Source organism: Gambusia affinis, linkage group LG12 (assembly GCF_019740435.1).
Source record: "Gambusia affinis linkage group LG12, SWU_Gaff_1.0, whole genome shotgun sequence".
In the NCBI taxonomy this organism is placed as follows: domain Eukaryota; kingdom Metazoa; phylum Chordata; class Actinopteri; order Cyprinodontiformes; family Poeciliidae; genus Gambusia; species Gambusia affinis.
The window spans coordinates 26190838-26217204 of NC_057879.1; the positions used below are offsets into that span (position 1 = coordinate 26190838).

The 26367-nt window shown below is 38.0% G+C and overlaps 1 protein-coding gene across 6 annotated transcripts in view; it reads right to left on the reverse strand.

Annotated features, from left to right (window-relative positions):
• The window catches only part of LOC122841652 (disco-interacting protein 2 homolog C), a 154213-nt gene that overhangs the window by 73846 nt on the left and 54000 nt on the right, over nt 1-26367 (reverse strand). For 5 of the 6 annotated variants that reach the window (XM_044135129.1, XM_044135130.1, XM_044135132.1 and 2 more), the window contains exon 2: nt 1-72. In XM_044135129.1, coding sequence (XP_043991064.1) covers nt 1-72 — 72 coding nt within the window. Of the gene's footprint in view, nt 73-3317; nt 3416-26367 lie in introns of those variants that run through there. The other variant, XM_044135134.1, reaches the window with a different exon arrangement.

A 26367-nucleotide genomic window follows, 5' to 3' on the forward strand; every position in this document is an offset into this window, starting at 1 on the left:
CTGGAGTTTGGGGGAAATAGGCTCCAATCAGCTTGGATCGCTTCTTTTCATAGCCCTTCTGTGTGATGTCACCTGCAAGAGAGAGAAAACGATTACTTTCCTTAAATCATCAAATCTGTTTAACCATGCAGTTTAAACACTTCCTGGTTCAGAATAACACAACTTCAAGTTCATTTAAGGTCATAAAAAGCTGCAGGAAAAACATCATTCCTCAAATTTCCCTCATAAAACTCATTGGGGGAAAAAACAACAATGACTCCAATGAATACAACCGAGTTCAGACTTTTGAAGAGAAAACACTCCGGGTTCAAACCTGTTGATTTTCCCCGACGGAAACCAGATGGTGCTGTTCGTTTGCAGGAGAACTGGGACGTGAATTATTACAGGGGCATTTAATTCAGCTCAACGCTGCTGATCGAGAGACAAATCATCAGATTTCCAAACAGAATGACGCACATCTGAATCCAATCGCACAGATTATTGAAAATATGCAAACCAACACGAAACAACAGCAGCAGAAGTTTGGAGAGTTTTAGAGAACAGTAAGTGTTTTTAAGAAATAAAGAGAAAATTTTAAACCTAACAGGGTTTCTTTATGCAGCGAAGAGCAACTATTTGGGTAAAACACAATCTTATAAGGGAATTTAGTGAAGCATGCTGGGAAAAAAAGTTTCATTGGCTGAAAATGTTCTCAAAACAACAATATTATTGTTTGAGGCAATAATTTCAGGGACAATTTACCAACCAGGTAAGTATGTAATTATGAAATGGGTCAAATGATAAGTAAAACTGGGTCACTACTAACCACCACTGTTTGTTTCCATTCTGTGTTTCTAGTTGGTCATTCAATTCAATTCAGAAATACTTTATTGGTCAAAATGGGAAATTAGATAAATTTGTGGGGTATTTTCAGTCATGTGACATCGATAGTTATGCAACGTTGGATTAACTAAAGTAGAGAAGTTTTGTAGGCGCTATGGTCGCTTTTATATGGAGTTACAAATCTAGAAAAAATATATAATACCAATAAATATCGGTTATCGGCAATAACAGCCATATTGGTATCGGATATTGATATTGGCTAAATTTTTCAGAAACATTATTTGGACAAAGAGCAGGTGCCATGTTGCTTCAGTTCATTGAAAGTTGCAGATATTTGTTTCTGCACAGCCCCCATAGCATCCCAATCAGGCCGAGAGGTGGACTTTGACTACACCATTCCAGCCCAGTGATTCTCTTCTGTTGAAAACCCAGTTTGCACCAAGCATGTATGAGTTGGGTTTTCTCCCAAGCAATAAACTCTGCTTTATAGTTAAACATCTAGACTCCAAATGTCATTGATTATTAAGATAATAGTCAAATTTCAATGCTCCATTTTGTTTTTGGAGAGTTTTTCTCCTTTGCTCAGACGTCCAGGATGGATTGGCAGCGGCTTAAAATGTTAAATGACCTCCAGTTGTATGGAAATGTCTGAAAACTTCAACTGGCAGAAGTTTTCAGTCAGTCCACTGTCTTTGTTCCTCCATTGTACTCCCATGATGCACTGCAGCATTCAAACAATACATTATTTGTCCAGAAGCTGCACACATAAACATCTGTAAACACAATAAGACACACAGAAGAAGTAAATATTTTTTTAAAATATTATTACGTCAATGTTCTGATAAATGAGGGGAAGCCAGCAGGAGCCTGCAGAAAGCCTGCAACTCCTAAACCTGATGAATTCGGATGTTATACAAAAGTTCTTGCTGAGTCGGCAGCTGCAGAGAAATTTGAATTCAATGTGCAAGAACTAAACAAATAGGACAGAAAATAAAGGAAAATAAGCCCTGAAGCGGAAAGCAGCAGTTGTGAATGTTAAACATACAGATTTTAAAGCAGCAGCGTAGAAAAAATACTAAATATTATCCCTAAACATGTTTTAATCTGTTTAAACAAAAATAAACAAAGTAGGAGGATTTTTTTATTTTATTTTATTAGGAAATACAGGAAGATTTAGGCTTAAGTTTGGATTCTTTGGTTCATTTGTTTGGAACTTTATGGCGCACTTAATTTGATAATAAGCACATTTGATGGCCAAATAGATCAGTAATTATTCATCGCTGTTTTTTCAGGATTCTGTAAAGAAAGTAAGAATTGCCTGATTATCTCTAAAAGCTAAAACTGGCAAGAGAAAAGATTTGTGCTGCTGGAAGTGAGAGGAGCGGACAGTGAGCAGCTCAGTCTGATTTAAGCAGTGAGGGATGGATAAATGAGAGCGAAGTGACACTAAACCGGCAGCAGATCTGTCCAACACGGAAAATAAGCCGTTCGCTCGGCTGACCTGACAAATCCTTCTTAAACACACAGAAACACGACTAACTGGCTCGGATCAGCAAACCCGTCGTCGTCCGCGCCGCCGTCTCTGCAGGGAACGAGCGAACGTTTGGTGGCACGAAGCCGGTAATTAACATCTCCGATAGGGAATCTAACGCCCTGCAGAGACGAGGAGGAAACCGGAAAAAGCATCAGTTTGGGAGGAGAAAGAGAAGCTGGAGGTTTGGACTTTTCTCTCAGTCTCTGGTTAACTGGTTCAGGAGGAAACTGGCAACTGGTTTCAGATCAGTTACAGTTTACAAGCTGCCTCAAAAGGGCAGTTTATGAGTTTTCCAGGCATATAGTATCGTTTTATAGCACAATCAAGTATCTATGTTACCTTCAGATGTTAGAAAAATGCTATATAAACATTTTACTTCCCAATTAAATGCCTGGAAATTGGGTCTCTGTCTCTTTAAGAAACTCTGGCTCTTTATGAAACTCCCCCCTCAGGAAGTCATCACAACATATCTCCTCTATCAAATGAAAAAAACAAAATTAGTCGATTAATCGTCAGACTAATCAATTACTAAAATTAATCATTAATTGCATCCCTAAAATATTTTGGCGTAAAACTTTAAAAACTGGTAATGCCCAAAATCAGAATTATTTTCTGTGAACACCCAGAAAACTGCAATCGATGCACCCCTAATAAATACTTTTATTGTCCTTTATCATCCCAACACACACATGGAAATATCTTTAAAAAATATGCTCATGCTTCTAGAAATCAGCGTTTATTTTCTCCAGATTGGAAACTAAATTTATTTTCTTATGCATTTGTTAGAAGAGTTGAGTTGTGGAAGAGAATGTGAAAGGATACGAAGATTTTTATCCACCAACATGGTATCAAAAGAACCCTTCAGCTAGTTTCTGCATCAGTTTGACATCCTGGATCCAGATGAGTAAAGATTAGCAGGACATGAACAGAAATTATACTGGAGTTAAGACATGAGACTTACTCTGCAAACACTCACACCCTGGGTGGACCGTTTCTCAGCTAAACAACCGTCCCGGTGCAGAAGAATGCGAGTGTGGGAAGCTGGTTTGTGTTGAAACAGCCAGCTGAGATTTTATGACCATATACAGAGAGAGAGAGAGAGAGAGACATGTCATGAGAGACACAGATACGAGGGAAAAGGTGAATCGAGAAAATTAAAACCAGGAGGGGAAGATGGAGGCCAGGAGTTTTCCATCTGTGCATCTCTTAAAGAATGAACTTTATTCTGATGTTTTCACACTAGAAATGTCGGTTCTGAACGGGTATGTGTTTATTAATCATTATTTGGGCAGAATATCCAAAAACTGTATTCAAGTAAAGTAGCAGATTTTCAACATATTTTTAGTCTAGCAAAAATAAAAAGCAGCCATCTTAGAAATTACTCCAGTAAAAGTGAAAGAGTATTTTTTTTTTAAATCTACTCAAGCACAAAGTAACTGATCAAATTATCAACATTTTAATGTTTAAGAATTATATAATTTGGGAAGTCAAAATTTTGGTATTTTAAGCACAAAATGACAATAATTCATATAAGTAACAAATGTCAAAATCAGGCAAAATAAATTTTTTCCAAATCAGTTTCTTTCAATAACAAAAACTGCAGGTGTGTGTCGGTGTGGAGTAAATGTTTGGTTAAAACATGTTTGCTCTTCATTCAGTGAGAAGAGAATCCAGAAATGTTACTCCAGAGTACCAATACTCCGAAAATAAAATTACTCAAGTAAAAGTAAAAAGTAAAGCATAGTAAAAATACTCATAAATGTACTTTATTTTCCCCAAAAAAGCTACTCAAGTAAATACCACTGAGTGGATGTAATAGTTACTACCAGTGTCTGATCATTAGGAGTGCTGAATTTTCAAGAAAATGGACGTTGATTTAGCAAACTAGTTAAATTAGTTACATATTTTAGCAGCAGACTACAGAAACCCGATTACTGGTGGGCGTCCCACAAGGCCTTGTGCTCAGCCCAGTAATCTTTTAGCTCTGTTGCCAAGCAACTAGCATCACAGGATTTAGGAGACATTTAGGGTGCTTTCATATCAGCCCTCTTTAACAAAACTCCAGTCCGTTTGCCCAGAAAGTCCGGTTTGTTGAGGTCAGAATGAGTAACGAACTCTGTCTTCAGTTAAACTGAACACTGCTGCAGTTCGAATGCATATGTGAACACCAACCGGACCAGAAACCGCTCTAAAAGTGGACTACAGCGCAGGGCATTCTGGGTAACTACTACCAAAACAAACATGTTAGCCTAGCACAAGCGGGAGAAATGGCTCATGGTGTTTTACCAAAGAAAGAACAGAAATCCTCCAACCGCTAAAATCTGACGCTCCTCCGTTTTTGTTTACATTTTGAGAAGAAGGTTATGCTCATGATCTTCTTCAGAGGTTTTCATATTGTTTCCTTCAGTGGTTCTTGGCGCAGCGCCCCCACAGGCGAGGAGGGGAACAGGTTGGTTTGACCCAATGAAGCAGCAGAAATGTAACAAATGTTGCAATTTTGGCCCTCAATCTAACCAAATTTACCAGACTATTGTATAAAAACACTCAAACTTCTAAAACCCTCCAATGGGGCTATTTTTAAGAAAATGTATACTTATTTATAATTTCTAGGCTTGTCAGATTTCAAAATTATCGTGTTACACAATAACATAGTATTTTGAAATGATTTTCAGTAAAAAAATAAAATAAAATTTCTAAAAAAAAATTTAAAACTGGAACTGGAAAACCTTTTAAATATTAAAAAAATTAAACAAAACAACAATAATAAAATTGGATTATTAAGTAGCTTTTAAAATAATATAATACAGCTATAATACAGGCTAAGTGGCAGGTAGTGTAAACAAACTACGACCGGATCTAATTTTAATTTATAGAGCAATTAATTGATTTATTGCTAATTGTGAGGCTTAATCATTTCAAATAGTCAACAAACACTAATGAGAAGGAAAAGGTGACGTTTCTCACATAAAAAGTATAATTTAAGTCCCACAGGAGTCTGGAGGGAACACCCAAGGCCTCCCTGAGGAACGAGGGAAAGGAAAACACAAACGCACCCCAGGATCCGATGGCGGTGGGAAGCAGCAGGTGTTTAGAGAAACAACAAGTTGAGTCAGGACTGAAAGTCACACAGGCAGAAGAAAATATCTCAGATACAGTCTGTGTGACACATTTCTGATGAACAGGCAAATCCTCAATCAAGAGTCGCTCAAAAGCCCAAAATTCTTTCTGCTATTTTGATTTCCAGTTGTTTTTTTTAAAGTTAAAATTTGTTTCCCAAGAACAACAGAGACACACAACCCAGAGTCTGACCAAGGTGTTAAAGCGCCACGTTTAGACCATAAAGTTTAACACCGGAGCATGTAACCATCACTTTTCATGCCATATTTACGCAATTATAAATACAGTGCGAAAGCTGGGCTGTAATCCTGACTTCAAATGATTTACGGCTCACATCTGGAGAATCGGAACCGTTAGCCGGGCTCCAGTACAAAGGTGAGAATGGAGAAGTTAGCGTCTCGGTTTGGGTTTGACCTCATGGAGCAGCGAGGAAATGAATCTGTCTGCAACGTGCAGCTTTATTAGAGCGGTCAGTTCATTAACGAGCAGAAAGAATCCATTAAGTCCAGCATGAAACATGGCAGCTGATGAACAACATGAAGGAAACCAGAGGAACTGACGTTTCTGCTCAAATTAATCTGCTTGGTTGGCTGGAGAAACAGGTTTACTATTTACATAAAACCAAAGTCTCTGGTTTTCTGTTTCAATTTATGGTTCAAAACAATTTTCCAGGCAAACAAACCATTGGTAAAGTTTTTATTAAATAAGTCAGAGAAAGAATCTTAAAGACTTAGGTTTTCTTGCCCCTTCCCCACCTGTTGCTATGGAATAGCCCTGTAACAATAATCAATAAAATCAATTAATCGCATAAGACAAGCTTAATAATTTCCATTGGCATAGTTTATTGTTTTTCTCTTTTCTACCAAAAAATTGGATGACAAAAGTCTTCAGTCTGTGATTTGGTCTCAAATAAAGCCTTTAAATAATGAGTTTCATTTATTGTTTCTCTTGTTTTACTTATTTATCTTGCGTATTAACAATATATTCCAGTTCTAGTGTTAAATTCTGTTTAGCATTTAAAGTTTATTCTTCATTGAGAATGTGATTTTGCATTAATGTGACATTCTTACCATTATATTACTTCAAAATTATCTCAAAACAACAATATTATTTATCTCAATAACTTCTGGGTCTTCTGTTTTAAGTCACTGACCACACAGAAGAAATAAAGAAATCGGATTCAGTAAAAAATAAAAAATAAACATTGTCATTGAACGTAGCCATTTCCAGTCGCAAAAACCACGAATAGCCGGCGTGAAGAGTCAAACTGGGGGATATGTTGACCTTTGTTCCACTTAAGAGCTCTGAATCGCTACAATTGAAAAGCGTTTCCATGGCAACCTGTACCCACCTTCATTTAATTTTTTTTTTTTTCTTAAGTTACAAAACTGAGGAGACTCAGTCGGATAATGTCCAGACTAAATCACAATATTGTAACAGTCTCACACTGATTCTAGTAAATGATCTGTCACTTGCTGCATTTTTATTAACCATAAAGTTGTGCAAATTCAAATCACAAAAATAAATCTGCTTCATGGAAACACGCAAATTTTGAAAGAACTAATGTTTCTGCTGACCAGTTTTTTTTTGGATGAGGTGGTTTCTCAACTGTACCAAAACACAGTTTTCACATCAAACAAGTCACATGATTAACAGCTGGATGTTACTACTGGCAGAAACGCCAAAGAACACAACAGGAAGTTGGATTGTAGTTTGTTTTTGCTGTTTTGTGCAGCTCTCAATTTTACACAGTTTGTAAAAATATGTCTGTCCTTACAAAGTGTTGAATCCAAGGCTCCTCTGTAAAATGGCCGACTATAATTTCCCCAAAACAGCCCATATATAGCTCCGAAGTGTAAGGGGCCTGATTTTTATCGAGTGAACAAGCTAATTCACATGTGATTTTAATTTAATTTCCTGTTTGCAAATTTATATTTTTTCAATATTAGTGGAATATAGACAAAGATGTTTAATGTAGACAGTAGCTACAACAGCTGCTTTTATTTGTTTCCCTTTCAGTAAAGTGCTACTGCTTCTGCATGGTTTAAATGGAGTCATTTTAAGGAGTTGAAACTGCAGGTTAAATCCTTCTCAGTGAGGGGTTTCCACACGCCTACGTCAGCATGCTGCGCTTACATCCTCTGTTTATCCAGAAACAGCTGCGAGGATCATCCTGCAGCTCTAAAAACAGGGTCAGCAGGGCAGCATGACATCACAGAAACCAAACACACTAAATAAACCCGGCTCGGGTAAAAACACAGACACTGAAACTGTCAGAAACGTGAAAGACATAAAAGCAACAAGAAGAAAAAAGCAGTTTCTTTTAAAACTTTCATAAAACAGATTGAAAATTACTCACCAAGCATCATTGTGAGAGTGATTAGGAGTTAAATAAAAACAACTTTCCTCACATCTCGTGAAAACACAGGTTGCGCATTCCCCATCGACACACACACACGCACACACACCCCTAATTAAACACACACTCAGTGAGAAGCCGCTCATTGGTTAGCGACAGGAGCGGCTCCAGCTGCTCTGAAGACAAAAGGCTGAAGGTGTTTGCTGATATTTCGCTGCTGCCTTTGTTGTTAACACAAACGCACACGCCCTCTCTCCTGCAGCCTCACATGCACGTTTTGCAGCCGATTCGCTGGCAGCTGCTTCACCAACACCTGAGTTCAAACTGTTGTGTTAGGCTAAAATTAAAAGCTCCGCCTGCCCAAACACGCCGCCCGGCGACATCAGCAAAGCAAACAAATTAGTTTGTTTGTCGGCCGACTTCACAGGGAGGCGAGCGAAAGGACGCACGCACCCAAGGGAAGTTTGATTCCCGTCTCTTTTGTTTGCTCAATAACCTCCAACCAGGCTGAGGAGAAACGTAATCCGCGGTATCGTTAGGCTGACGGGAGCAAACGTAGAACTGAATGGGTTTTTTTAATGGTCTGAACCGACCGAAGAACAAAGCAGACATCTGTCTGACAGCTGAACTCAAGCAGACAGTGACAAATACGTCAAGATCAACCACTTTAACTGCTATTTCACATGAGCGACCGCAACATTTCTGCATCAAAGTGAAGGAAGTTTGTCTTTTATGGGCGGTTTTCTCTAAATGTTCAACATGAAGTATGGAAAAGAAGCCTAAAGGCAACAGATTTTCTTTAGATTCATACGTTTCTCTTTTTCTTTAGACATTGGTCGCTTTTTAGCTCAATTTTAAACCAGAACCCAACCGTATTTATGGTGATTTCACTAAGGGGTTGGCATTTATTTATCATTCAGAGATACAATTCTCATCAAGATAAGGATTTAGATTTTTCTTTGTTGTGATAAATTCCCATTAATGATGTCTGTAAACCCTGAATCTGGTCACTTTGTTGGGGTTGGTAGTTATACTACTTTCTCTACTGTTTGTTCAATAAACACCAATAAATTTGAAAATTTGATTAAATGCAGAAACTGTGTGCAGGTTAGTGATACAAATTACATTTCTTCACGCGACTGGCGTCTTAAAGTTACCTAAAAATGACAATAAATAGTTCCTCTTGTCACTTTTATCGTCATCACAGAGGTACCAGGAAACATTATGACAAAACTTTAACTCCACCTCTAAATTCACACCAGCACTGTTTAGTTTGTTTGGGCGGATGTGAAACAAAATCAAACTCTGATGCCGACCAAAAGAAAGGGAACTCTAACCTGCCTACAAAGCTAAGAAGAAACTGGATGTAGATTTAACAAACCAGCTACTTTAGTGCTAGTTTCTAGTTCACAAGATTTTTTTTTAGCAACAGTTTGAAGGAGCTTGATTCCTAGTGGGTGTTCCACCAGGCTGTGTTCTCGGCCCAGTAATCTGAGCTCAGTTTTAGTTCTGTTCCCAAGCATCACAGGACTCTAGCAGACATCACAGGTGAATTCACACCAACCCTGCTTGATCCGCTTTAATTGAACTTTAGTGTGTTTACGTAGAAAGTCCGGTTCATTTCAAACTCTGATCCTTCTACAAACCTGGGTCTCGTTTTGAATAAAGTGAACGCTGGTGCGGTTCGAATGCATATGTAAATTTAAATGTACTACAGCTCAAAGCATTCTGGGTAAAAACAACCAAAACAAATGTGCTAATGCACGGGAGTATCAGGCGGGAAACCAACTTTAGAATTTCAGAAAAATTAATCAGCAGCAAAAAGGCCAATAAACTCATGAGGTGAACCAGTTTTAAATTGGATCTTTAGGTTCTTCAGAACCAGAAGCCTGCTAAAAAACACAGGTCATTTTTACTTCTTTAACTAAAAATAGAAAATATTAAAGTAACTCTGCAGAACAAAAATATTGGATAAAAGTTTAAATTCATACAAAAGTTGCAAAATTCTTGAAACTGAAACTTATTTGTCCTGAAAAAACATTAAATATCCAAAAATGTTACTAGAGTATGAGATTATGAGATTCCTAATCTTAATCTTGAGCTATTACATTAATAACTTAGTATCGTTCATTACACTGCTATTCATTTTAATTTTTTGGCACTTTAATATATTTTATGTATTTGTTGACTGTTGGTGCAGACAATGCTGTCTACTATTGAAAACTGAGCCGTATTAACTTAAACTTAATGCAGTTTTAGTGATCGTAACATGTTCTGTGTCAACATTTCCTCATGAGTGCAAAGTCATCCAGAAGTTTTTTTGGTTGCACATTTTACTGAAACTCAACAAAGAATCCAAACATTTCCCAGATTCAACGCTAAGCAGCTCAGGGGAGATCGACCAAACTAATGAAGTCATCTTAAATCAAGAACAAATCCAGAGGGGTGATCTCACTTCCTGCGTTTGAAACAAAAACAGACACTCCAAAGGAAAGAGGGAGGCAGATGGAGGCAGAGACGGACGCGTCCCGCGACAATTCGAACATCGGTTTCCTCGTGATGCGGGGGCTCGGCGGACTGACCTACATGTCCGAGGAAAGTCCCCTCATCAAGCCGAGAGTCTTGTGATGGGAGCTCAGCTCTTCACTGTGGAAAATCTGGGTCATGGGGTCACTTATTCCAGCAGTGTCGTGTGTCTATTATAGAAGATTACAACATGGGTTGGATTAAAATGACTTTTACAGAGGATCTAGAAACCAGACACACCCCTGGTTAGAGGACGGCTGTTTAAGATGTAAAAATAAGGATTATTATAAAGTTTATTCCACTTCTAATATGAAAAATATGGTGTGTTTCCAAAGTATTTAAACCATTTTTACATTCTGTCAAGTTATAACCACAAACCTTAATATATTTTACAGGAATTTCATGAAAATGGTTTTCATCCTCAAAATACTTTCTCATCACTAATTTAGTCGACTGCTTCGTAACCTTTCAAGTGAATAATTTTTGACATCTGTGTTGAAGTTTTTATTATCAACTGTTTGAAATTCATTCAACTAGTTAAGAGTTTATATTCATGCTCTTATTTTGAAGAGGTGGAAGACGCAGTAATTCCCCCAAGAAATTTATTCTGAACAAGAAACATTCAGGAACAAAAAATACAGAGAAGTAAAGTATAAACATTATAGAACATGTTAAATATGTCAATATCAAATCGGTGCTTTAAGGTTGTAGTTTAAAAAGGGCATTTATAATTTGAATTGAAGGAAACCTTAGAGTTAGAGTTAGCATTAGCATTAGCATTAACAGAGCTAATGTTTACAATTGCTGCTTTACAGTTAGCTAATTCTTTAGCTAGTGATGCAAAAACATTTTGCTATTATTATTCTAAATTAAAACTTATAGGTGGCTAATAGTTTATATAAATTTATTCCTCTCTAAGCACTTTACAAATCATTAATAACTGTTTATTATGTATTAATTAACAGTGGGAAGAAGACATAATCTATCGGTCTGCTCTCTTATCTGAAGTTGTTATTCTAAACATTTCAGACTGTAAGCACAATATGCATTTGTAAATATTATGCTTTTAGCATATAGTCTCCTTTTTTATGTTAAAGTGTTTATAGATGCATGCAGATCTATAAACTATCATCCATCCATAAGGGGAGAGAAAAGAGGAACTTAATCTCCTGGAATTAGCCTGTACCGAACATGATGTTAAAATGCTCTGCTGCCGTTTGGGCTGTTCCCTCACTGAGATCTGATCTCTGCATGCAAATAAGGGCAGCTCAGTTTTTGTTTGCAGCTTACAGGTGGGGTTAGCAGACCTTTCATTGTGCTAAAACTGTCCCGATGCGTTGTCCTGTGTGTCTACCTTCATTTACATGAACCTTTCCCGAACCAGATATCACACCAGGATGCAGATGGAGTTTTATCACCAAAAGGTGGGAGCCGGAAACTTTCCTACTTTGAATATTCCAGAAATAGATCAGAAATGGAGAAGAAAGCAGCGAGAAATTCAGAGGGAGGGATAAAATCTGAGCTTCAACAGTCAAATAAAATTCCCGAAATAGCCCAGGATAACCTTTGATACTGATGTCCGACACCCACATGCAAACAGCAGGCCTGCACCTGTGCTTAACGCCGAGCCGGCTGTCAGTCCGATGATATTTACCTTCAGGGCTGAGACGGTGGCAGTTAGACTTCTGACAAACACATAAATCACCCAAACAAACCGACTGCTTTACAACCTCACCCCTGACCCGGGTTCTCTGAGAAGCATTTCAATCTGGTTCCCTTCAAAAGCCCGGTTCTGTTTACTGAAAATAACGTTCATGATTTCCATGCTAACTTGATTGACCTTCTCTAAAAACAAAAACAGATGCAGAGTTTCAAGAAAAACTTCAATCTGCAGAAAATCTGAATACTTCCAAAAAATGATAAGTCAAACAAGACATTGCTTGGTTTCTGTGGTACACACAAAGATGAAAGAGCAAAAACAACAACCAGGTGCTGCAGATCAGATGTACTGATTATCTGATCTTCAGACATTTATTTTGTGTTTTCCAGGCATATTTTATTGCATAATCCAGTAATTATGTTACCTTCTGTCATTAAAGTGGTACATATATCAAATATGACCAAAAAGAAATGTAATTTTGTAATTGTATGCATTGAAATTGGGGCTCTGTCTCTTTAAGACCTCTACTCTTTCTGAAACTCCGCCTTCAGAGAACCGCAGATTCTGGTCGCCTACTGCACACGTGTCAAACTGAAGACCCGTGGGCCAAATCCGGCCCGCCAAAGCTTTTTATGTGGCCCTCTGGATTCTAGACTAAACACTAGATATGCTTAAATATTATGTTATCAATCCAATCAGGGCAGTTTTTATCTGTATGCTGCCAAATTGTATCAATAAGTCCCTCCAGATTTATTGAGATTTATTGTGGAAATTTACGTAAAATCAGCAAATCCCCCAAAATTTTTGAGCCGATACATAATTGAGAGTTTAGTGAAGATGTTTCTAAAAAATATCAAAAATTTTCTTCATTGTAGTAAACGGCTGCCTCGGCCTTAATTGATGCCAGATAATAGCCCATAATCTGTACTGAGTAATAAAAAGTTGCATTTACCAACATACATAAGCACAAATATTGTAAATCTGTCCAAATTAGTACCACAAACACTTAAAAAATCACAAAAAGAATCATGAAATCCTGGAGGAACTGAAAAGATTATCAATAATATTATCTAATTTTAAGGATTAATTGATCTTTTAACAGTTTGTGAAGTGTTTTATCAATACATTCTGGCACAACCGGCCCTTTAAGAACATTCATGATCCTGGTCCAATCCTCTCAGGGGGCAAAGGTCAGTGAATTAACCTGCAGCCCAACAGCTCCGTCTCAGACTCCACAGGTCTCTCTAAGCAGTTAAATATTACAGTTCAGGACAGGAAGATATAAAAAGTTTGACTTTGATTTGCAAGGCTGCATCAGAAGAAAGCACAATGTCCTCCAGACTGAAAGTGGAAATGTTTTACCCACTTTCAAACATCGAGGCGAAGGGATGATTTTTCACCCAGAAGACCTGGGTACTTTGGATCCTTGCATTTCTGAGTCGACCATAAAACCAAAATATATTGTATCAAAATATTCTGCAGTAAAATTTGAGGCCAACTGAAGCTTGGCCATCAACAATACATACAGTGTTGCACTGGCCCAGTCCAAGTCCTCAAACAGTTTAAATGCTATCCAGATCCACCAATCCATCCATTTCCTCTCCCTGCTTCGTCTTTCCAGGGCTGAATAGAAATTACAGAAGGTGATGAAGGTATCAGCTCAGCCCAACCCAAACACAAACACAGACAAGTGGTTCTCAGTTTAGCTGCTGACCTTTTTACCTGTAATCTCCACATCATCTGTGTTGGAGAAAGGAATCAGTTAAAAGCTCTTTAAGTGAACGAAGGACTGAACCTAATGGGAGCTGGCAGGTGAAGAGAGAACGCAGCCAATCATGGGAAAGATCTGATGGAGATCAGTTCAGCGCCGACCTCTCCGCCTGCCGATAACCAACAAAGCGCCGCGTCGTCAAGGGAGACAGAGTGTTTCACAGGGCTTCAACCAAATACTGCATTATACTAAACACAAGCTTTCCTGTTTCTGCCATTAGATTGGTAAAGCAAGCTACTCGAAATAGCTAGCAAGCCATTTCAAAAAGTGGTGTAGAGAAAAGGATGGCTGTTAAATACTAGAGGGGTGAGCTGTTAGCCATTTTGAAGAGTGGCAAGAGAAACTGAATCCTGCTAAATGCTAAATTTTAACAATTAGATTAGGATAGCTAGCAAGCTAAAATGATTAGCTAGAAAGCAATGTCCTCAAAACAGTTTTCCTTCGTTCTAAATCTTTCAGAAAAACCTTTCCAACTGTGAAGTAGGGAAAAAAATTGGTATTTAGAAACAAAGAAATTCATAGAAAACAGCCCAACCATAATTTCAAATGATAAGAGGGATGATTTTGGACGCCGCTTCGGTGTTGGCAGTTTGTGGTCTGAGGGTTTGGCTCTGAGGTAAGAGACAGAAACAATTTAGACACATTCAGGAAAAAACTCTCTGGTGCCCAGAAAAACACAAAACATCTCTACAACTTGATTGCTTTGGCAGAAAAGGTGATGAGCCGGATATTTCTGTCCCAGATGTGTGTGAGTATGAAGCTGCAAAACCGCATGAATATCAATAACCCTAAATAAAAACAGCCATAGGTGATGAGTCCACATCACCGGTGTCGATGCATGCCAAAGAAAATGCTTCCTCCTCATTTCAATTACATCCGCCAGCTGCAATGTGAAGAAAAGGAAGAGGAGGAGGAAGCAGTGACCCAGACTGTGGCTGTTGGTGAAGCTGAGTGTGGATCTCAGGGGGGTAGCAAAGCGCCGGAGCAGCTGTGTTCACCAGGAATCCTACAGCGCAGCAGAGACTGGAGCTCAGTCCTTCAGCAGATCATTAACTCGAGCTTTGAAAGGTGACCCATTACGCTTCGTTGAAAAGCTTAGGATACGTCTATGGCCACATTAGTTTTTGCACAAAATAATTCTTAATGAGATTTTACTCTGCTCAGTTCCGCCTATTTTGAACTTGTAAATGAAAATGAATGAAAACAGATGCACAATTATACAATACATATATATGGCTTTGAAAAGCAGCAGTAGAGCCTCCTGCACAGCCAACAATAACGCACCAAGTGGTTTCTGGCCGGGAAGTCACCAACAAAACACTTGTCTTTTCCAGCAGCCATTGTAAACGCATACATCGGTAAAACCAGCTGATCAAATGTGCTGGAGGTTGGGTTGCTAGGAGACAGGCGAAATGCTGCTGAGGTTGCTTGGTAACAGGCTGGGCTTGGCTGGGGCTGCTAGGTGAGAGGCAGTGCCTGAAACGGGTCATTTTTGCAGAACTTACAGACAAAAAAAACAGCTGGGTGGATTTTTTTAAGTGCTTGGGCTGTTTTTATAAGCAGCAAAACCCCAAATGGAAGTAGAAAAATGTGCAAAAGTTGAATTTTACATAGTAAAAAAAAACCTTTTCATACATTTTACTTACACGCAACAGCAGAAATACAAGATGAGCTTCTGTTTTCACTGAATAAAGAACAAAGGGAAGGCTGTGGTGGGGTAGGGGATAACAAGACCCACGTTTGGAGACCTTGAGTCCTTGACGCGGCTGTCGCAGGTTCGATTCCCAGACCCGGCAACATTTGCCGAATGTCCTCCCCTTCCCCCTTTCCTGTCAGTCTATTTTTATATATGGGACACTAGAGGCCACAAAAAAGACCCCCTGGAGCGGTTAAAAAAAGAAAAAGAAAGTTTGGAACACAAAATGTGCCAATCAGGAGTTGAGAGGTCAGTAAGACAAAGTTTAGCAGGTCAAAAGTGCAAAATCAGAGTGTGGAAAGACATTACTGCTGCTTTTTCCCCATAATGGAGCCTTTCTGCCAGTTTGGTCCAGCAGTGAAGCCCAGAATGAGTGTTATGTTTAACTGGGTTATAAAGCGGCAGGTTAAAGCGATCATGAGTGATGGCAGCGCCGCCAACGCTTCAATGAAATCCCAGGATTTGATTTCACTAAACATCACTGCCCCATAATCACAGCTGCCCACAGTCTCTCAGCATAAATTACCATAATTCCTGCAGATTAAACTCTCTGTCTCTCTCTCTCTCACACACACACACACACACACAGTATAATCCACTGGTTGCATAAAACCATCAAACAGAGTTAGATGGAGGCAGGAAGTGAAGGATGGAGGCCAAACCGATCGCGGCTACAGATCGGCTCGTTGGCATCTGAGGACGACTCTCCACTTCTACAGGTTCTGTGAAGCTCAAAGCTTCTGGATTTTGGGTTAATTTATCTCTGTTCATCACCATCACAACATATTGTACTTTTTATTTCCATATTTCTGGTTTTATTTTAAAAATAAACTATGTTCCTCACTTATTGGATATGTAATAACATAAATATGATGAATTATTTTCCATAAATGAAGAAATCTGCCAGGGAAACTAGAACGTTTTCATCAATAATGAGTTATTGACTTGAAACAAGCTCCTACATCTTGTTTTAAAGATTCTTGTAACTTTACAGACATATTTAGACTAGAACTTGGCCAAACTGGTGGCATGATCTTTCCTGTTATATTCTGTTTGGACTTTAGGTTGGTCTTTTAATTTTTATGCAGTTATGAGGCATGGTGGCAAAACCTGAAACTGCTGCTGCACAAGTTACTCAACAAGTTGTTACTCAACAAATAAATGAATCAATGTTTCTGATGTTTTCTGATTCATTTATTTGTTAAAGTGCTAAAACTGAAATAAGAAGCCAGGAGTCCTCAGAGATCCTGCGTTTTGTCCCGGAGCCGGGAGTCGCTGAGTGTTGGTGTTGGTTTCCAGAGCAGCACAGCTGCCTCCCGCCTGGCATGGAGGGAGCAGCGGCGGTATTTCCATCCATGTGCTGAACCAGAGTCAGCTGCAGTGCTGCTTGGCAAGGCGCTCGCATTCCCCCGCCGGGGCTCCACCCAGCATCCCAGCGCTCTGACAGGGAGGAAATACCAGCGTGTGCTGCTGCAACAATGTGGTTTCAATCTGAGTCGAGCTGATCTCTAAAACTCCTGCTGCAGAGTTCAAACCTTAAACTGCATGAACTGTTAAACTGCATGAACACTTTACGCTTATCAGATTACTTTCTATACTTTGACACTGATGTATAAACTCTCTTAAAGGTACTTTAACTTACATTTACTCAATTACATTTAACTGAGTAACTTTTTTTGAAAAATATTTACTTTTAGGAGTATTTTTACTACGCTGTACATTTTACTTTTACTTGATTAATTTTATTATGAAGTATCTCTACAGTCACTTGAGTAAAATTTCTGGATTTTCTTCCCACTGAATGAAAAACAAACATGTTTTAACCAGAAACTCACCAGTCAGACACACCTGCAGTTGGAAACATTTTCTTTTGCCTTATTTTGTTATTTTTGTTACTTATATTGTTTTGGTTCTTAAAATACCAAAATTTCCAGTTAACCTCATATTTTGCTTCGTCTGATGATGTAATTTTAGAATATTAAATGATTGATGATTTGATCAGTTATTCAGTACTTGAGTCGACTTTTTAATCTTACTTGAGTAAAAATATGTTAAAGTATCTCTAATCAATCAATCAATCAATCAAACTTTATTTGTATTGCACATTTCAGCATCAAGGCATTTCAAAGTGCTTTACATCAAATCAAACACACCTCTAACCTCTAACCTCTAATCCTACTTCAGTATAAATTTTAGATACTCTGCCCACCTCTGATTAAAGGTAACCAATGTTTCTTTGAACAGATTAGGATATATATATATATCTATATATAGATTATACAAAATATGTTCATTGCTCATTCAGCGTCTATGAACCACAAATCAGAACAAACTTCCAGAAAACTGCAAAACAGTTGAAACACTGAGTTACTTTAAAATAAATTTGCTTTTGAACAATAATAAATGCAACATATTTGATGTGTAAATATTACTTTGGTGGCGTAATGTTTTTATTGTTTATTTTTCAATTATTGACTGTATGTTGTTTTTTATTACTTAGTATTTTTGTGCTCTTATGATGAAAAGCACTTTGAAGTGATTTAAAGCTGAAACAAACTTGATTGATTGATTGATTGATAACATCGTTTGTCCAAAATCATTCTTAGATAATCAGATTTAATTGTTTTAGGGCATCTTGTCACTTTAAATCCAAAATAGCCGCTGCCAGCCACGCCTCCCGCTCCCAACGCAACGTTTACACTCAGACATGGAAATGGCGAAGCAATTATACAACGGTGCATCTTTGAAAAGTAGAAGTGGAGCCTCCTGCACAGCCAACAAGATTGCAGCAAGTGGTTTCTGGGATGGTAAGTCAACAGCAAAACACTTTGTACAGCACATACTGCGGTAAAACCAGCAGACCAAATGTGTTGGAGTTCTGCTTGTGTTGCTAGGTAACAGGCAGGACCTAACTGGGGTTGCTAGGTAACGGCGTAGTGCACCTGGAATGTGACTCAACAATCGGGAGGTTTTAGAAACGGCTCGTTTTCTGGACAACAAAAAAACAGCAGAGTGTTCTTACGTAAAAGCTTGGGCTGTTTTTAGAATCAGCTGAGACCAAAAACGAGGTATAAAAACATGCAAAATAAAAACTTCCCCTTTAACGTCGACGTACCGCCTCTTACTCTGCAGGGTTCGTCCCAAGTCAAACGTTGCTGCGGCTGCATTAACAGCAGCTCTTTCTGAAGAGAAGAAAAGCTCGTCTCCAAGCAGAGAGGAGGTTCAAAAGCTCAGATGATTAAAAGCACAACTGGAAGAAACAGTAGACGTCTCTTTCTGTTGGAACCGAGTCAGTCTGAGTTGAATAATTGGGTGAGACGACGTCCCGTCGACCTTCTAATATTTCAGAGTGAAGCCTTTAGTTTTTCTTCTTAGCTTTTCTTTCAGCTTTAAGCAAAAGGATGAAGACAATAAGTAATGACTAATGGGAGCAGAATGTTTTTGCAGCTCAGCAGGGCGACTCAAAGAGGAACAGTCGATTTTTTAAAACGTTGAGAGAGGACTGAACCTGGTTTGGAAGCAGAAATGTGTAATTTAGGGGTTTAACTGCTAAACCAGCCAAATACAACCACAGTAACTGGGTGTGAAACGCCACAAAATCCATCATTAACTAAGATCTGGGTTAACCTGATGACGACGGAGTTTGTAAGAAAAGACAAAAACTGTATTTCAAAAAACTTTGATATGTTGGCAGAATAAAGAGGCAGAATTACTTGTCAAGGTAGAAATTAGCTTTTGCTCTGATCTGGTACAGAGCAACAAATGGTTACTTATGTTCGAGTTGTACATTGTTTCTTTTTAAACAAAGTTCATTATCAGTATTACAAGAAGCTGTAAAATTATGAGAAAAAAGTTTTAATGAAAGAGGAAAAAAGATTCAATACCGTTTGGTAGGGATGTAATTATTTAAAATGGATTCAGTCGCTTGTTTCAAAGTTCTGCTACTGATCATTTTATGTTGATGTGTTAAAAGATGAAGCGTTTCCTTATTTATAAAACCAAAGTATAATATTACAACATTCATCATTTTCCTATTATTTTTTATTATTCTTGAATAATTACAACTTTTTTCTCATATTATTTCGACTTTATTGATGCAAGAATACGACATTCTTGGAAATATGACTTTTGTCTCAGTATCATGACTATTATCAAAATCACCAGTTGTGGTAAATTCTGCAGTCTGGACGGCTCAATTTTATGGCTGAAAAACGCATCAAATATTTATTAATCTTTTGTTTCAGAAATCTGAAATCCTGCCAAACCTTTGACGTGACCTTCACGGTTTTACCTAAAATTTTTGCTCCACAGTGTTGTTTTTTATTTTTAAGCAGTTATGAGGCGTGGTGGGGAAACTTGAAACTGCTGCAGCTGTTACTGAAGACGTTGTTGCTAGGCAACCAAAGAGCGAGTGAGTTAGTTGAAGCCACCAACTACTGAATATTTCAGATGTTGAATATTCAATCAAATGTTTTATCTATAGATATCGATCACATGTCTCTCCCGATATACATGGTTATTGATTTACTGCACAAAAAAAGCCGGAATTAACATCAAATTGCAGCTAAAAAGTGATGGAAAAATGTTTAACATGATCAAATCTAGGTAATTAATTAATTAAAATTAATGTGGAAACTGTTGCGTTTATTTCCTGAAATGCAAACCCCCCCAGAACTGAAAGGGGGAGCACTTACTTTCAGCAATGACACTATAAATAAATTACTATGCATAACATGTTGGTGGCGATGTGAAGTCTGTCAGTAACTCAGCTGAAATATCATCTGAAGCTGGACGTCATCCTCCCGGATCCTGGATCCAGGCCAGAATATTCTGGTACCGGAAACCTGAGATGCAACAAGCTGCAGCCCGGCTGGTCCTGAACCAGTTTGGACCTCCAGAACCTCCAGTACATCCACGGTTTTTTTTATTTTATGCCTCTCCAACTGTACAGATTGAGTTTCAGCAGCATCTGCACCAGCCACATGTGTGTATCTGACATGGCTAATACAGCTAGCTAATCCCTCCTTTACACACACACACACACACACACACACGCACACACACGCACACACACGCACACACACACTCAGTCAGACCATGGGTGGTTGTATCTGCAGCACTGGGCTGTAATCAACCACACAAATCCCAGTTTGACCTGCTAACAGAGCAGCTGGAGGCTCATCTGCCAGTTTAAACCGAACAGCTACTGCAGGTGGAAAACTGAATGAAAAGTGTTTTTAAAAGTATGACACTGTTGTAGTATAAATGTACAGCGTTAAAAAATAACAATGTTGCTGTATTTTAGAAAAAACAATAAAAATTCAGGCTAAAATGTAATTTTTGTCTGTTTAACAGAGTAGCACTACTTTAACATGTTTTCACTCAAGTAAAAGTAATTAATAATAAAAGTAGTAAAAAGTAGCCATCAAGAAAATTAGTTTAGAGTGAAAAAGCATCAATCATTTAACATTTAAAAATGACATCATTAGTCGGACCAAAATATAAAACTATGCGGAAATTTTGGGTCCAAAATGAATAAATATAATTCACATAATACCAACTCATAGCTGCTGAAAAATTGCTTTTCAGTTTCTACACTTATGATCAAACTAAGATATTTAGATAAAAAAATAAATACATTTTGTGTTTTTGCAGTTTTGTGAAGTTGAGGAAACCATTTTGAATTTCCCATCAGCCTTTTTGTTCGAAACACGGCGACGAACTTGACTGTTCAGCGTCTCTTGACCGCCACTGAACATTCGACCCAATTCAACATTTTAACACTGGACTGTTTTCAAGTCACCATTAAAACTTTAATACTTCATTAAACCAAGAAAAACTAGACGACACCTCCAACACGACCCAGCAAAAGCCACCTGAGTTATCGTCCTTTGTTGGCTGTAAAACACTGAAGGCCTGAAATGAACCCTGAAGCCAGACATGATTTGCCTCCCGGCGAAACATTTTCCCGCCCAAGCTGCAGACAGTTTGTCTCCTCCTCGCCACTCATTTACATTTAGATGAGCCCATTAAGATCCATAAACCACCATCCACCTACACACACCGTTTCCAACACCTCCTACTTCAGCACCAAATTTTTCTTAAATTAATAAAGAGCAGGGAGTTGATTTAGGGATATCGAGGTGATGGACGGGAGTTCAGAGTGAAGAAATCTCTTATTTTATTCAACCTCTGTCTGAATTTCATTTTAGTTGTGATTATAGTCGCTCCAGTGAATAGTGAGCAGGAAAACAAGGTGTTAGTCACAGAATATAAATGAAAAGTGAGCCACAATGCTGATTTTTCCCAGCATCCAACAGCAACATCTGGCTCAGGGATGGTCAAACTGTGGTCCAGGGGCCATTTGTGGCCTTCGGAATGATTCTCTGTGGCCCTTGTTGATAATTCCAAAATATTACAGATTTATTTCACCAGACTTTAGTTTTTTTTTAAGCATATCAACATTTAAAGTGAAGTTTTCCCAGATTAAAATAAAATGAAATAATTCTTCATCTTTTGCTTTCACTTTAATCGCCCCAATAGTTGTTTATTTTATTTTAGCTGTCGTTATTTGTTAATATTTTGTATATCAATATCTCTGTTTGTCTGTGAGTCTGTAATGTTTGTTTTGTTTGCACTCATTGGTGAATAAATGTAAAACTTTTGGCTCCACTAACTTCAGGAAACCTCACTGGGTCTCATAAATGTGGCACATCTGAGTGTTTCTGACCGATAAAATGAGAGAAAACGCTAAAAATCAACATGAGAGTCATCAGCAAAACACACATCTGCTTCATCTGCCATATCTGTGGAGAAAAGCGATGAAGAGCGGAGGAGAGGAAGAGTAGCTCAGATTTCATTACATTCTCTGCATGAGTAAAATGCCTGGGAGGCTCCGGGCTTTTTCCCCTCTCCGGTCCCAGCTGAATGTGTCTGTTTTTATTTCCCTGCAAACCTCTCGGTTTGTTTTTCTGCCATGTCATATAGAAGGAGAATCTAGCTATGTATCAAGAAAATTGATTCAACCCCCCGGGTCGTCCCTCTAACCGCTGAATAGAGAAATACAATCTGGACAGGCAAGAAAGTGAGTGTTGCAACATATTTTATGATAAACTGGTGTAAAAAAAATGAAACGAATTGACTTTGTAGAGGCAAGTGATGCAGCAAAATATAAGAACACATTCACACACCGTGACTTTTAGCGTCAACATCTTGCCTCGAGGCTGCAGGGGGGGAAAAAAAAAAATCGATTGAAGCAAGAGAGGGAAAGGAAAATAAAAAAATAAAAAGAGAGAGAGAGAGCAGCCGCCATATTTGTGATGAGTTCACCGCAGCAACATGTTCCAGGCTCATCCAACAAACCAATACTCACGCTGATGAGCCACATTTACAAACTGGTTCCATCTGGGAGCAAAGAAAATCAGAAGGAGAGGCTGCAGCGCAGCAGCCAGTCATCGCCAGCGTCACCACAGAATCAACAGGTGGCGCTTTGACTCTCCGTCACTTTGACATTTAACTTAAAGTGACACACTCTCAACGCGCCTTGCTTTGGAGGACAGACGGGATTGCAAAAATCAAAGCCTGAAAGTAGCAACTTCACCAAACATTTGCAAAATCCAGATGTAAAAAACATTTAAACAGAGAGAGACAATGTTTGTGTTTCAACTGCAGAAGCGGAGAGTTGTATGACATTTATTTACAAAACATTATAGAAGGGTGACAGTTAAGACAAGTGACTCTAAACTGTGAAAAGTGAAAACAATCAGCAATCGTTTCTTACAACCATAATAATTTCTGAAACCTTGGAGTCCTGGAAACATTTTATTATAAAATTAAAATCATAAACTGACGGACGTGGCGAAGGGGATAGCACAACCCACATTTGGAGGCCTTCAGTCCTCAACGCGGCAGTCGCGGGTTCGATTCCCGGACCCGGCCGACATTTGCCGCATGTCTTCCCCCCTTTCCTGTCAGCCTATATACAAAAAGACCCCCTTGTGCGAAAAAAATAAATAAATCATAAACTGACATTGGAAACAAAGTTGTAAACCAACTTAGCACAAATGCAAAAGCATTATACTTTAATTTAAAGCCTGAAGCTAGCTTTAGCTAATTTTAGACACATAGGTTTACTAGAAAGATTTGCTTAAGCTAAAAGCTAACCTAAAATTAGTAATTTAAATTTTAGTGTTAGTGACATTTGCTTAATCTGTCCTTTAGCTAGGAGTTAATGCAATGAGCAAAGTTAAACCAAAAGATAAATTTAGGAAATGAGGTTATATAACATGACAAAGCTAGAAATGAAACAATGTGGTGAAACTGGAAGCTAATTTAAAAGTTGTCTTAAGCCTCATAAGTTTAAAACTTGAAGCTAACTTTTAAATTAGGAGCTAACTTGAGCCTTATAAAAGTTAATCCTGAAAGTCAGAGCAAATAGTAAAGCTTCTTCTAGTAACTAAAACTGGAAACCAAATTTAGATATTATGTGGCTGGTTGAATGTTTGAAATCTTGTGCTGAAAATGAAAACACAGAAAAGTCAGAAGCTAACTAAAAGCAAGACGCTAACTTTTAGTCACTATATTCTCCCTTAAGTCTAAAATACCACCATACACTTAAATCTGTACAGTTTTATCATTTTTAAGGATTATTGATAAAGGGAAGCTTTAGTCACCAAAATAATGAATGCATGTTTTAACACAAGAAAATATTCTTATGCTTTAATAAACTGTTATACTTTGAAGAAAAAGCTAAAACTTTGCACCTATGCATCTCTTATCACTATTTTCATCTAATCACTCATATTTTTCATGTTCTCTGAGTACATAATTGTATTTTTTAAATGTTATAACAGGAAGAATTTGAAATTCATGATCTGGTAACAAAGAAGGCTGAGAGCCAAGAAACCACCTCATGTGACCTTCACACTTCTCAACGAAAATGTAAATCTGTGCCAAATACAACAGGAAATGTGTGTTACAGTTAGATAAAGCAAACAAACTTGCACCTGTTGTAACGGGACTAAAGGTTTATTTATTCCACCTGCAGGCAGCGTGGCGGGACACGCCCACAACGACTCCAGTTTATCTGGAAAATCCAGTTCAGACTGCAAACTAAATGGCCGTTCCAGTTCAACGAAGCGCTGGAGGGGAAACAATCCGTTAAATCTGCACTCAGATAAGGATTATAAACCACAAATACTAACCATAATAAATGACTTGGCACCATCAGTGTTGGACTTTAATCTATAAACAACAGAATTGAGGATTAAGCCTTAAGTAGGATTATTGCAATAATTTCTATTTTCATCATTTATTGTCTTTCCTCTTTTCTTTCTCCTTCTACCAAAAACTGGATGATTAAACACGTCAGTTTGTTGTTTTGGTCTCAACTGGCCTTAAAACTACTTTTATTCTAAAACCAGTTTACAGAGACTTTATAATTTATTTGTTGTATGTTTATTTATTCTGTATCTTTTAAATTTTTTCAAGTTTCAGTCTTAAATGCTCATTAGAATTTAGTTTATTGATATTTATGGATTTTCTTATTATTACTTGAAAATGGTTTTAAAACAATATTATTGTTTATTGCAATAACACCTGGGACAACGTGTCGTCCAGAGAGATTTGTTATCGTGACGGGCTTGTTGAGGATATTTGAAACCTAAAATCTTGACTGAATTACTTTCCAAAACAAAATTAAAGTAAAATAGAATATGATGGGACATTAAAATGTCACTAAAGTGAAATCAAATAACTTCCAAATCTTGTCTTTTGATATTTTCTCCACATTAAACAGGATTAATTAATGAAGCTAACTAAGCTAAGCTAACGTCCCATTTTAACAATTAATTATATAACTTAAAAAAGCGGCTATGTGTACATTTAAATAAAATTAAGTTTATTTCTGTAGCACATTTTAGCAACATGGCAGTTCAAATGTGCTACAGATATTTTCATTAGAAACTGGATTAAATTACTTTATAAGGTTTTGTGTTTTTGCAGTGCTGGCAGCAAAACGATAGCAGGGTTTGTTGTTGCTTCGGCGCACAGTGCAGTTTTTAACAAATTGTTGACAACTTTGAGAAGTAAACCTGCATCTAAAGCTTTTACTTTGTAAAAAAAGACATATTGTGTTCTGTAAATAATAAAATAAAAATTAACTAAAGGAGAAAAAAAGTTTATGCTGTGGAAACCATGCGTGACTCGACTCAGATCGATGAGGATCCAGGTGTGTGTTTGTGTGTGAAAACAGGATGCTGGGAAAAGCAAAGGGAACCGAGAAGCCAAACCAGTCAGGATGCAGACATCCTGAGGTGCTGCAAACCCACACACACACACACACACTCTACACACACTTCTATACAGACATGATGACACGTTAACACGAGGAAAAAGGGCTCACACACACCATAAATCAGGAGGAAGGGGAACTGACTCTCAGACTGACCTCGGTTCTCCTCAAAGTCGCTCGACTGACAAAATAAACGCTTGTAAAAGTAGTTTAACAATCAGCCTACAGATCCAAAGATCCTGCAGGGAGAAAGGAGATTTTATACTAGATTACAAACAGATGTTTAACACAGTTATCTCTGCATCCTGAGCCTCCAACACTAATAAAAACCTTCTGAGTCTATCGCAAGTCGATAACTGAAATGATCATTTCAGATAGTCAAAATGCATTTTTAGACACCGAGAATGTAATTACAGAGGCTCAGACGAAACTGAATACATGTTAAAACGGCCTGCCATACAGAGTCTGGACCTCTTTAAGGTCAACTTAACCTGTCGGCTAATAAAAAGGTGCTCATTACTGAAAGGTTTGTCCCATTATCTCCTGGGAAATGAAGAACAAACAACTATGCAAACACACACTCATAGCTAG